At 42.0% G+C, this 12,126-nt stretch overlaps 1 protein-coding gene across 1 annotated transcript in view; it reads right to left on the reverse strand.

The window, feature by feature from the left end:
• Positions 1-806: 806 nt before the first annotated feature.
• The window catches only part of ANKFN1 (ankyrin repeat and fibronectin type III domain containing 1), a 138,885-nt gene continuing 127,565 nt past the window's right edge, over positions 807-12,126 (reverse strand). Inside the window, exon 17 of the mRNA XM_059997018.1 lies at positions 807-1,603. Coding sequence (XP_059853001.1) covers positions 807-1,603 — 797 coding nt within the window. The remainder of the gene's footprint in view (positions 1,604-12,126) is intronic.

The following is a 12,126-nucleotide window of genomic DNA, read 5'->3' on the forward strand; positions in this document are numbered from 1 at the left end:
TAACTCAGCCATCTCCTTGCACTCTGGAATAATACACGACCCATTTTCATGCTTGAATGGGAGCTGAGTGTACAGGAAGGGCTGCTTCCCGCCCTATTCTATCTTTGCAAGACAGAGCTAGAAGAGAAGCCTCCTCTACGTTTGTTTCTGGAGGTTTCCACACAGCACTAAGTGAAGAAAAGGCCTGTCCAAGGCCAACTTAACTAGATCAGTGCTGACCGATAAATTGGATTTGGTGAGCTGCTGAGAACGCTGCACTTTGGAACGACTTGGTTTAGCTGACGGGGAACCCAGGACAAGTCCACTGACCCTATTCCCTAGAGAGACAAACTGGGCTTCTTTCCCCAAACTCTTTTAAAGGTTTGGGATGGAGGGAAAAACAATGCTAATCTTATTTTCATCTATAGAATTCCTCCCTGTCAATCACAAATGCATGAAAGAGCCTAAGCTCAGGAGTCAGATTACATAGCCAGCTGCAGAATTGAGGGTGGTCCTTTGGGCTGTCCTACCTCCACCACAGGTGCCACCAATAGGATGGCATGTTTGAACCGTTGTGTCCAGGACTCCATGTTGACACAAAAGCTTTTCTATGCCCTTTATAGGCTGAACTGGGAATGACACTGGCAACTGTCGCCTCCACTCCAACTCTAAAAAAGAGGACCTTGAACCTGTAACATTTGGGTTTTTAACATTCAAACCATTTAAAAATGGGTTGGGACATGGTGGGGTGGGGGCAGGCTGGGGGTAGGGTGATGGAAAATGCAGGGACGCACAGTGGAACTGTGGACAGCCAGTCGTGGGCCTCCCTAAAGCATGCTGCTGAGTATTTCCGACACAGGGGAGGGGGTCGGGCCCTCTGGGTTCATCTCCGGGCCCGTGAGGCTGGGCAGACCCGAGGGGCCTCCGGCGGGCGGGCTCAAGGATTCCCAAGGCTTGGCGTCCATCAGGGCCGCGGGGTAGGGCTCCACGTAGATGCGGCGCACCGCAGGCCTGGGATCCTGGAGGCTGCCCTTCCGCTCCTCTGGGAGGCTGGCGGCGTGGGCCAGAGCCAGGCCCCGCGGCCCTTCTTGGACAGGTGCCCGCCGCTCAGCTTCCCCGGGCTCCTGGCCCAGGCCGCAGGCCCGGGACAGTTGCTGCGTGTACACGCCCTCGGACAGCGACAGCGACTGCGTCTCGCTGTGCATGCGCAGCCAACGGTAGTGGCGGCTGAAGCCGCCATAGTGCGGGGACTTGGCCAGCTTCCGCTTTCCCAGGAAGCCCAGCGGCGGCCGCGCGCCCGGTACTACTTTGGCGTGGTTCTTGGGCGCGGGGCCTGTGAGGGTCAGGCTGTGCAGGAGCTCGGTGCACGAGTGGTCGGCCTCGGGCCCCGGGCCGCGGCCCTGGGCATCCTGGAGTGGCCCAGACAGAGGCTTCGTGTTGTGCACCTGCAGGACGTCGGGGGCGCTTCCGCTCAGGCCACTTCGGGCCTGCTGGGCGATGTCGTGCGATGACAGGTAGACCAGGTCCAGGTCTCGGGGGCTCAGGGCGTCACTGGAGTCGTAGTCGCTGTCAGTGGGGAGGAAGACTTCGGAGCAGCCTTCTTCGTCAGAGCAGGGCTGTGAATCTGCAAAGCCAGAGACTGCTGTTAGAGATAAGAGAAACTCCTAGCCAGGGCTCAAGGAGGGTCCTGTGGTTGAGGCCCTCCCCCATCCCTCTTCCGTGCCTAGAAGGGCTTGCGCTTCGTTTAGTGGTCTGCTCTCATTTCTTGACATTTTAATAATTTTTGAACAAGGGGCCACACTTTTTCATTCGGCGTAGGGCCCTGTAAGTTCTTAGCTAAAAGGGAAAGGAAGGAGAGGAACTCGGACAGGACCAACCACCCTTTGCAGCAGCAGAGGGGAATGTGCCCTCCTTCCCCACATCTAATTTTACTGTTCACTGGGCTTGTGGAGAGAGGATGAAACAGGAACAAAGCTGGATGTCATTCATTTATTTGTTCCCTAGTTTTATTTCAGAGATGATTTTTACATTTGATAAAGTAGCAGGAACTTAAAAGGGGGAAGGAAGGAGAGGAGGCGTTATGGTGGTGGAAGTCAGGGAAACCTGGTTTCAAATCCTAGTTGTCCTCCAGATTGCTCTGTGATCTTGGGAAAGTTACTTAACTTCTCTGAGCTTCAGTTTTTTTATCTGCAAAATGGGGATGACAGTAGAACTTCTTACTTAGAGTGACTGTAAAAAAGAAATAAATGGTTTATATGTATAAATACTTACCACGTTGTCAGGTGTTTAAAACGAAAAAAAATTAAGGCCAAAGAAAAAAAACAAAACATAAGTAAAATCAGAGGTGAAAATCAGCCTCAAAGGGCATACGACACCAATCATACTGAGCCACAAGTTAGTTCTGTAGATATTTGTCATTTAATGCACTAGTTGTTTATATCTTTTTCCCAATCAGGTTGTACATTTCTGTAGGGCAAAGACTGCCTTACAATCCTTTGAATTTCCCACAGAACTCAGTCCATAATAGGTACTTGGTAAATATATGCTCATTTTGAAAACATGAAAGTCCTCTTAAAAAGAACAAGAAATCTCTAAATTTGAGGCAATTCCATTCAAAAATCTCCACAGAATTTTCTTTTTTCTTTTTTAGTATTTATTTGGTTGCACAGGGTCTTAGTTGTGGCAGGTGGGCTCCTTAGTTGTGGCTTGCAAACTCTTAGTTGCGGCATACATGTGGGATCTAGTTCCCTGACTAGGAATCGAACCCGGGCCTCCTGCATTGGGAACACGGAGTGTTATCTACTGTGCCACCAGGGAAGTCCCCACCATAGGGTTTTTAAATGGAATTTAGAAAATCGATTTTAAAATTTATCTGGAAAAGAAAATTTGTGAGAATAGCTAACTTTTTTTGAGGTACAGTAGGGAGGAGCCTGATTTATGAGGTATCAAAACATATTATAGAGCTTTGGTAATTAAAACTTTGTAGTATTGGTGTACAGATGGACAGATGGATCTGTAGAACAGAAATATAAAGTCCAGGAACAGTCTTAATTCAGTGTGATAATTGAACATGTGGTAAAGATAGCATTTCAAAGTAGGGGAGTGAATAGATTATTCAGTATATAGTGTTGGGACAATTGGTTATCCCTTTAGTAAATTATTAGAGAAAGTCCTGCCTCATCTCAAATATAAAAATAAATTCCATGTAGTTTAAATATAACAAGCAAACTGTACAAGTATTAGAAGACAGTATGTCTGTAATTTTGGGTAGGAAGGTCTTTCTAAGCAAGGCAAAACCCCAGAAGTCAGAAAAGAAGTGACTGATAAATTTGACTACATTAAAGTTTAATACTTTGTAAAAACAAATGATCACATAAACAAAGTAAAAAGGTAAGTGGTCGATTGGAAGAAAATAGTAATAACATGTATAACAAAAGATTAATATACAGGATGTATATAGATCTCCTGTAAATCAGTAAGAAGACAATCTGAACAGGTAGAAGATAACCAACAATTCAAAGAATAATTAATACAAATGGCCAATAAGCATAATAAAGATATTCAACCTAGGTAGACTATAATTACTAATTAGGTAGTAATTTGGGAAATGCAAGTTGAAGCAAAAACAAGGCATTTTTTTGCCCATCAGATCTGCTGAAGATAAAAATGATAATCTCTTGTATTGGTGATGTGTGGGAAATCAGGAACCCTCATATAATGGTGGTGGGAATAGAAACCGGTCTGGCTCTTTGGATAGCAGCTTGGTAGAATATATTAAAAATGTGCATATCATTTGTCCCAGCAAGTCCTTTTTCAGATATCTATGTTTGAGAAATTGTCCCTATGTGTACATGGAGGCATTTACAAATTGTTCACTGTAACATGATTTATAAAACTAGAAATAATCTTGTGGCTGAGACTACTGTGAAAGGAAGACTTAGAGACACAGAAGCATTAAGAAAAGAAAAATAGTTTAAGAAAAGAAAAATACTTTACTTGGCAAAGTTCTGCAAGGGAGTCCAAATTCAGTGCTGGCTTGCTGATGAAAAAATACAACAGGTATTTAAAGTAAAAACCCACAGGGTTACAAGGTTATGGTTAGTCGTGCATGGTGGAAAATCAGTATGATTATCATAAGAATACTGTAAACTTAAGGGAAAAAAATTTTGTTAGGGAGTTAGTAATTTACACAAATGGGATTAAGGTTTCTTCTATTTTAGGGACTAGAACCAGATGTAATATGTATATTTTTTGCTTGTTTGTTTATATCAGGGTCAGGGTATGAAGTGTTTCTTTTCCTCTTTTCTTTTTCCTGACTGTAGAAGATGACGTTTCTTACTCATTGGCAGGGAAAGATTTCAGTTTTGTTCTCTTGCTGCTGGCTTCTACCCAACATCCATTATCCTTTTTTAGTTACAAAATCTTAAATTTTGTATGAGACAGCAGTGCATTCATGTAAAAGACCACGTTTTTTTCAGCTTGCTTTGCAGCTAGGCATGGTCACATAACTAAATGCTGGCCAGTGAGATAGAACTGAAAGTATGGTATGAAACTTTTGGAAGGCTGCATTAGGGGAGCTGGCTTAGCTGGGAGATAGGCCATTTTGTTTTTCCTCTTTCCTTCCAATTGCCTGTAACAAGATGTGTTGGCTGGGCTCACAAGGCAACCTCGGAAAAGGAAGCCATGTGCTAGGATGGTGGAGCTGAAAAAGGGGGCATGGTATCTGAAGACGATGGAGTCCACATACTGTTGCTGAATTGTCTACCTCTGGGCTTCTTTCACATAAGAGCGAAATAAAATATCTTGTGTTAATGACACCCTTATTTAGGTTTTCTGTAACAAGGGTCCAGACTTAATCCTAACTGATAACAAGCCTAAGTGTTTATTATTAGGAGAATGGTTTAAAAATTTGGGCACATCCATACTATGGAATGTTATCCAGCAGCTACAAAGAATGAGATCAACCCTTATGTGGTTCTTTAAATAATGTCTATCAAAAAGGACTCCCTTTTTATTTTGGGGGTTTCTACTCATCTGTTCAAGGGTCTCCTCAAACAAAGCCTTCTTTAGGAAGCAGCCCCCAACTGTCCCAGAAAGGATTGCCCACTTGTCTGCACTGCTGAAGTAGTTTTTCCTTCAATTATCCTTTGGCACTTACTTAGCCTGTATAGACTTGTATTATTAGTTATCTTTTTAAATGCAAATATAACATCCTGGTTTCCTGGTTGGACCAGAGCCCTCTTAGGGCAAAGATATTTAATTCATCCATTTATTCAACAATGAAGATTTTGTTTTGCTTCAGCTGCTGCTCTAACAGAAACACTGTGTTTGGTGGCTGACTGAATATAAAATTAATAACAAAGGATCTGCTTCAGGGATTTTACTGTTTTAATGGAGGCAGGGGCATATATGCATCTATGAGACTGTGGAAGAACATACCTTTTATAAAAGAAGTTTAGCAAATAAGATGCAGGTTTATAGGAAGGAGATCACATTTTATTGGGACAGGATTGATAAAGTACTCCATCATCTCTATTTTTTCTCTCCATTCATTCATCTCTATTTCTATTTAATTTATTTCTTCACTTTCAAAAAGTGTTTTGAGGCAGCTTTTAATAATAAATATGGAAATGTTGATGAGAGGCTTAGAAACCAGAGAGGAAAATGAAACAATACAGGTAGTTCTGTTTGACTATAATATGGGAACAGGAATGGAATTTTGGGAAAATGAGGCTACAAAAGTAAGATGCCAGCAGTTTCACTCTTGGGAATTATCCTAGAAAAATAAAGTTTATTTTCATGCAGGAACTTGTATATGAATGTTCATAGCAGTTTTATTGGTATTAGCTTCAAACTGGAAACTACCCAAATATCCTTCAGTGGGTGCATGATACATCCATACAGTGGAATAATACTCATCAGTACAAATAAAGAATTCCATTTATGTGACATTCATGAAATAATTATAGAGATGAAGTACAGATTTGTACTAGCCAGGGGCAAGGATGTGGGGAGGGGTGGTGGGTAAGGCTATAAAGGGGTAACAGAGGAAGTTTGGTGGTGACGGTACAATTGAGTATCTTGACTATGGTGGTGATTACCCAAGGCTGCACATGTGACAAATTACACAGAGCCTGACAAATTACATACAAGCGAGCCTGCATGCTTATGTGCATGTGCACACACACACATACATACACACATGCACAAGTGTATGTATAACTGGTGAAATCTGGAGAAACTGTGCATTATACCAGGTTCTTGGTTTTGATATTGTATTGATATAAGAACTGTGTAAGATGTGAACACTGGGGAGAGGCTGGGGGAAGAGAACATGGGAATTCCTGTACATTTCTTTGCAACCTGCTGTTCTTAGAATTATTTTAAATAAATGGTTAAAAGAGGTTATTTAATTTTTTTAAAAGGTAGGGTGGAGCCAGAGGAGAGCAGTGAATGCCTAGATAAGGAGTTTGTACCTAATTTTGTCACCAGTGGGTAATTATCAGAGAATTTTGAAGAAGTAATTGACAAGATGAGAGCTGTGATTTAGGATAATTATGTAGCAGGTAGGATGTAAGAAGAACTGGATCAGGAGGAAAGAGCAGGGAGGCCAGCTGGGAGGCTGTTGTCCAAGCTATGTTTCCTTTAAATATTTACATTTTTTAGATTGTGGGGCTGAGCAAGAGTGGTGGTTACGTGGAAGAAAAGAGAAGTCCAGGAAGGTCATTCATTCAAAGATGTTTACTGAGCACCTATTTTGTGATAGACAGACATGGTCTCTGCTTTCAGGCAGCTCACAGAGGGAGGATTAGACAATAAGAATATACATAAGATTAACTTCAAAGAGTGTAAAGTTCTATGAATAAAATGAAACTGGACTTCAGCTAGAGAGTGACTTGGGAGGGAGGTTCTTTTAATAAGGTAGCCAGGGGAGGAGTCTCTGGAGTCTAAATGAGACCTCAGTGATCAGAAGGAACCAGCTATGTGAACATTTTAGAGAGCAGTCTTCCAGACAACTTGGAGAAAGAAGTGCAAAGGCCCTGAAATGACTAATAGGTTTCAGGCCTTGGTGCCTGGGAGATAGGAGTAGCATTAAACCAGAGGAGTTTAATTGCAGCAGGGTTGGGCAGTGGAAGAGATGGTAAATTTAATTTGGGACAGGTTGAACTTAAGCAATTGGCCAGAGCATCCTGGAGGGATGGAATGGGAATGTGGTAGGGTAGCAAAGTTGAGGGAAGATGTTTGTGGGTAGAGAAGAAGGAACTGTTGGAAAGGGAACTGTTGAAGATATGAGTAGTACGTTGATGGAAATAACAAGGCGGGGTGATCACTAGGGAGCACAAGTGCTGTCATTGGTCCTTAGTGAAAAAGATGTAAGGACTCGTGGTTAGGGAAGAAGACAGACATAGCTTTTCAAGTTAAAAGGAGAGAACTGGATAAAGGCTTGGGCTGAATGACTTTGAAATTCTTAAAACAAATTTTAGACAGTACTTTTCCCTATCTTTAGTGGGAAAAATTGGGAACTGCAGGTAATCGGGTGTCAGAACTGTTGGCTGTTTTTGATGATGGCAGTGGTAGGTGCCACAGGAGTCATAAAAAAGAGAGGTTAACTGAAGATTTGAAACTGGGCTGGAAATAAGATCCATGCAATTAATTGAAAATTGACTTTAGTTGAACTTTCTTCTCTATCTGATCACTGTTGTCTATTCAGCTATCCATATGTACTATTCATTTGCATCCACAATAGTAATAACAATACTCGCTATTTACTTAGTACGTACTGTGGGCCAGCCATCATGCTAAGTGCTCTAGGTGCTTTATCTTACTTAATTTTTACACCAGTTCCCATTCTGCAGATAAGAATACTGAAGTCTAGGCTTATTAAAATTTCCAATTCGTATAAGCTGATAAGTGGCAGAATAGGAACCTACACGCAGATTTGACTCACTCCAAAGACCTGCTCTACTGCCATTTACCTGAGAATTCCCATGGCTTTCTGTGGAAGCTTTCTGAGGGCTGGGACCTGGTTCATCTGATTCACTTTGCACGGCGCCCACACATAGCTGTATTAAGCTCTTAGTAAGAGAAACACGTTAGGTCTTGTATTAGTTTCCTGTGGCTATTGTAACAAATTACCACACACTCATGGCTTAAAACAACAGAAATTTATTCTCTCACAGCTTTGGAAGCCGAGAAAGTCTGAAATTAAGGTGTCAGCAGGGTTGCACTCCCTCTGGAGGCTCTAGGGGAGAATACTTTCTTGCGTCTTACAGCTTCTGGTGGCTGTTGGCATTCCTTGGGCTGCATCACTCCAATCTCGGCTTCTGTCTTCACATGCACTCTCATCTGTGTCTTATAAGGACACTTGTCGTTGGATTTCGGGCTCACCTGGGTAATCCAGGATGATCTTATTTCAGGACCTGAATCACATCTGTGAAGACTCTTTTTCCACATAAGGTCACATTTGCAGGTTCTGAGGGTTAGGACATGAACGTGTCTTTTTAGTGGCCACCATTTAACCCACTAGAAGTCTGATAGTAAAAATGATATGTCTAGAAGCAACTGCTGAGGAGTTTGTGTCACTGTTTTCCTCTCTCCAGCCCATATCAGATCAAATGCTCTATAAGAACGGTTTGCACTTTGACCTCTCAGTGTACAAATAGTGAGCATTTGTTGGTTGTAGGGGCATAAGGAGTATATGAAGGTATGCTTTAAAGGGCTGACATTCTAATATTTCAGTGGAGCATCATATTTTAAGACTCAGTCTCTCAGGAAGAGCCTGTGCTGATTTCCCCAGGTGGAGTTAGTTGCTCAGTTCTTTTGGTTCATAAAGCATTTTATTTATATCTCTGTTACTGCATTTATCAAGGTTTATTATAAATTATTCACTTGTATTTTTATCTCCCTCATTAACTGTGAACTCTAGAGGGCATGCACTATGTCTTGTTCATCTCTGCTTAGTAAATGTTGAAGAAGCCAGTCAGTGAAGGAATGGGCTAAGGAAGGAGTCAAGCAAAGGGACATGCAAATCCTCTATTTCCCAGATCATCTGATCTGAGCATGGACATATGAACAGACCATGAGGACTAGAGTGTGAATTAATCATCACTGTATTATTAGCCTCTTGTACTGTATCTGGTACATACAAGGCTCTCAGTAAAGAATGCTGGGTTGAACTGAAACTGAAACGAATATTGAAATCTGAGCGCTTACAGAGCAAAGAGATTTGATTGCCTCTTAAAAGCAATACTGAAAGCAGCCTGAAAAGATTAATTTACTTCATCTGCCATAGAAATGTCTGAAAACAATCACCTAAATCATTTTGCTTTATTTTATTTTTTTCATTTTGCTTTATATTTGGTGGTACTTGACTTGAGTCAGCCCAGTTGTTATCAGGAAGAACAATTATCTTAAAACTAGACAAACCTGGGCTGAAGTCCTGTCTTGTTCCTTACTGTGTATATGATCTTGAGCACATCACTTAGCCCCTCTGAACTTAGCCCCTTCATCTGTAGCATGTAGGTAATTATGTTACCTGTCTTCCATTGGTGCAATGAGAATTAAATTTGTTAAAAATACTTTAAGTGCCTTACAAACAGAAGGTGTTAATATTATTGAAATCCTTTCCACTTTTATTTTTTTATTAAACAAATTTGTTTTTATTCATTTATTTATTTATTTATTGGCTGCATTGGGTCTTCGTTGCTGTGGGCTTTCTCTAGTTGCGGCGAGTGGGGGCTACGCTTTGTTGCTTTGTTGCGGTGGCTTCTCTTGTTGCGGAGCATGGGCTCTAGGCGCGTGGGCTTCAGTAGTTGTGGCACGGGGGCTCTAGAGTGCAGGCTCAGTAGTTGTGGTGCATGGGCTTAGTTGCTCCGCGGCATGCGGGATCTTCCCGGACCAGGGCTCGAACCTGTGTCCTGTGCATTGGCAGGTGGATTCTTAACCACTGCACCACCAGGGAAGTACTCTTTCCACTTTTAAATAGAGAATAACTAGAAAGCATATCAAGAGGTGACTCATTAAAGTACAAACCAGTAATCAGAAAAACTTAAAGATTTTGCTGTGAGAATGGTGTTGGTAATAAAGGAGAACAGTAATCTCTTGAAGGGTGTCTTGTGTTAGTCCAGTACTGTATTTCTCATCCTAGATTTAGCACTGAATTTGTAAATGATGTGAATTCTTTTCTGTAGCTCCCAGGAGCAAGGGAGATAGGAGATAAATCAAGAGAAGAGCTAGTTATAACTGTAGTAACCCAGGAAAGAGATGAAAAAGGGCTTGAGTATGGAGTGGTAAATATTATCTTGTAGGTTCAAAGACCTACACTTTGGAAACACTGCTCTAGTGGGAATCTAAATATTTGACTTTCATGGTGGTTGTATTATTTATTATAGGACTTAGTGGAACCGATTGCTTAGAGTGGGATACCCCTCCCAGAACAAGCTGGGAAAATCTCCAGGATGCCAGCCAGGGCACTGAGGAGAGTTTCCAGGGATTTAGGCCACTGCCACTCCCTCCCTTCCTGGAAAAGAATGCAAAGTGCAGCTTCCACCCCCAGATCCAGGCCATATGCTCCATTAAGCATTGTAGGCGCCTTGCCCAGTTGTTATTTTAATAAACCTGGTTGTGCTCCTCAATTTCCCTTAGAGGGCCCACTGGGCAGGCCAGCACTGGTAGAACCTTGCATTTCCCCTCTGGTTGACCCAAGAGCTGTTTGATGGAAGTTCTGCCCATAGTATTAGGGCTGGCTTAGGAAGCTTGGCTTTCTTGCCATTGTAATGGGTGTTGCAACTCCTGGTCTCTGTGGATCAGGCCAACAACAGCAGAGTAGAATTGATGTGGATTTTGAGGGCTTTATGGGGAGATGACATTGCAGGAGAGAATAATTGATTTAAAGCCATTGCTTTTCTCTTAAAGGCAGGGGGCATGGCAGGATGGAAAGAAAGGAATAATAAGAAGTATTTGCCCTAAAAATCTATCTTCACATTTTTAATATGTCACTGTCCAAATTGCTACTTTTTGTGTGTGTGCTTCATTGAATCTGTTTCTACTGTGTTTGAGTAGAATTTAAGTAATTTAGATATAAAGAGTTTTAATAAACCTCTCATCAGGCCTTGGGTAGAACCTCAGGGGCTTGTTCACCTTCTAATTTCCCATCTTCAGATTCCTGTTGATATTTTTTTTCTTTGATCTGTTTAGTTTATGCCATAGTGTTCTTAATCTTAACATCATCTGGGAAAAGCTTACCAGGAAGATTTACATTTGGAAGATCAGGATAATCTTCACATATATCTGAAGGAAACAATGCCCCCCTCCCCCCGGTTGCCTCACCCATGTGTCACTAGGAGAAATAGCGGTGTTGGAAAAAAAAAAATTGCTGCTGCCTGTGACTACTATACCCACAGAAAAGGAGTGGGAGAGAAAATACCCATGTGATGGACCAATCATTCCACCCCTGTCTTGCGCTGCCTTTTCTAGGAGCCAACTTTCCTCCTTGGGTCCTTGGGAGATGCTTAATTTTAATTGACTCAGAGGAGTTCTACTTTGTGTTTGAAAACCACACAGAAATGGGAAGTAAGTTAAAGAGTTCCATTGCCCTCCCACCCTGTTTGTCCAACCACATACACACACAAACAAATCCAAGGTACCCAACAGCCTTAGAACAGAATCTTGGGCTGGTACCAGAGTCTAGGCTTGTGATAGGCTTTGTATTTCCAGCAGGCTTCTCAGAAGTTAAGAGACCCCTACTCACACAGAATGGAATTGTGTTGCAGACTTTGCCCTGTGAGCAACCAATGGGGATATACTTCTAAATTGGCTTTTTCCCTCTTCATAAATGGTTTCCAAACAATTAAAAATAGTCATACTAGTGGAGAGGACAGAGTATGCAGGAGCAGACTTCATTGCTCTGAAATGCTTTCGCTCCTGTGAGGGGATGCAGTGCTAAATGTTTCTCCCAGTTATCAACAGTTTCCCTGTCACTGGGTTCCATTTTTCATTTGCTGCCCTCCACGTCTTTGTGTTTCACAGCCCATGGAATCTTGGCTTCAGAGAAATAAATGGACCCAAGAGAGAGTTATATTTTAAGAAACAGAATGATGATCGCTCACATTTTAAGTTAATAATAAAATCCGAGTGTAATTGGCCAGA

This window comes from Delphinus delphis, chromosome 19 (assembly GCF_949987515.2).
Source record: "Delphinus delphis chromosome 19, mDelDel1.2, whole genome shotgun sequence".
NCBI classification, from domain to species: domain Eukaryota; kingdom Metazoa; phylum Chordata; class Mammalia; order Artiodactyla; family Delphinidae; genus Delphinus; species Delphinus delphis.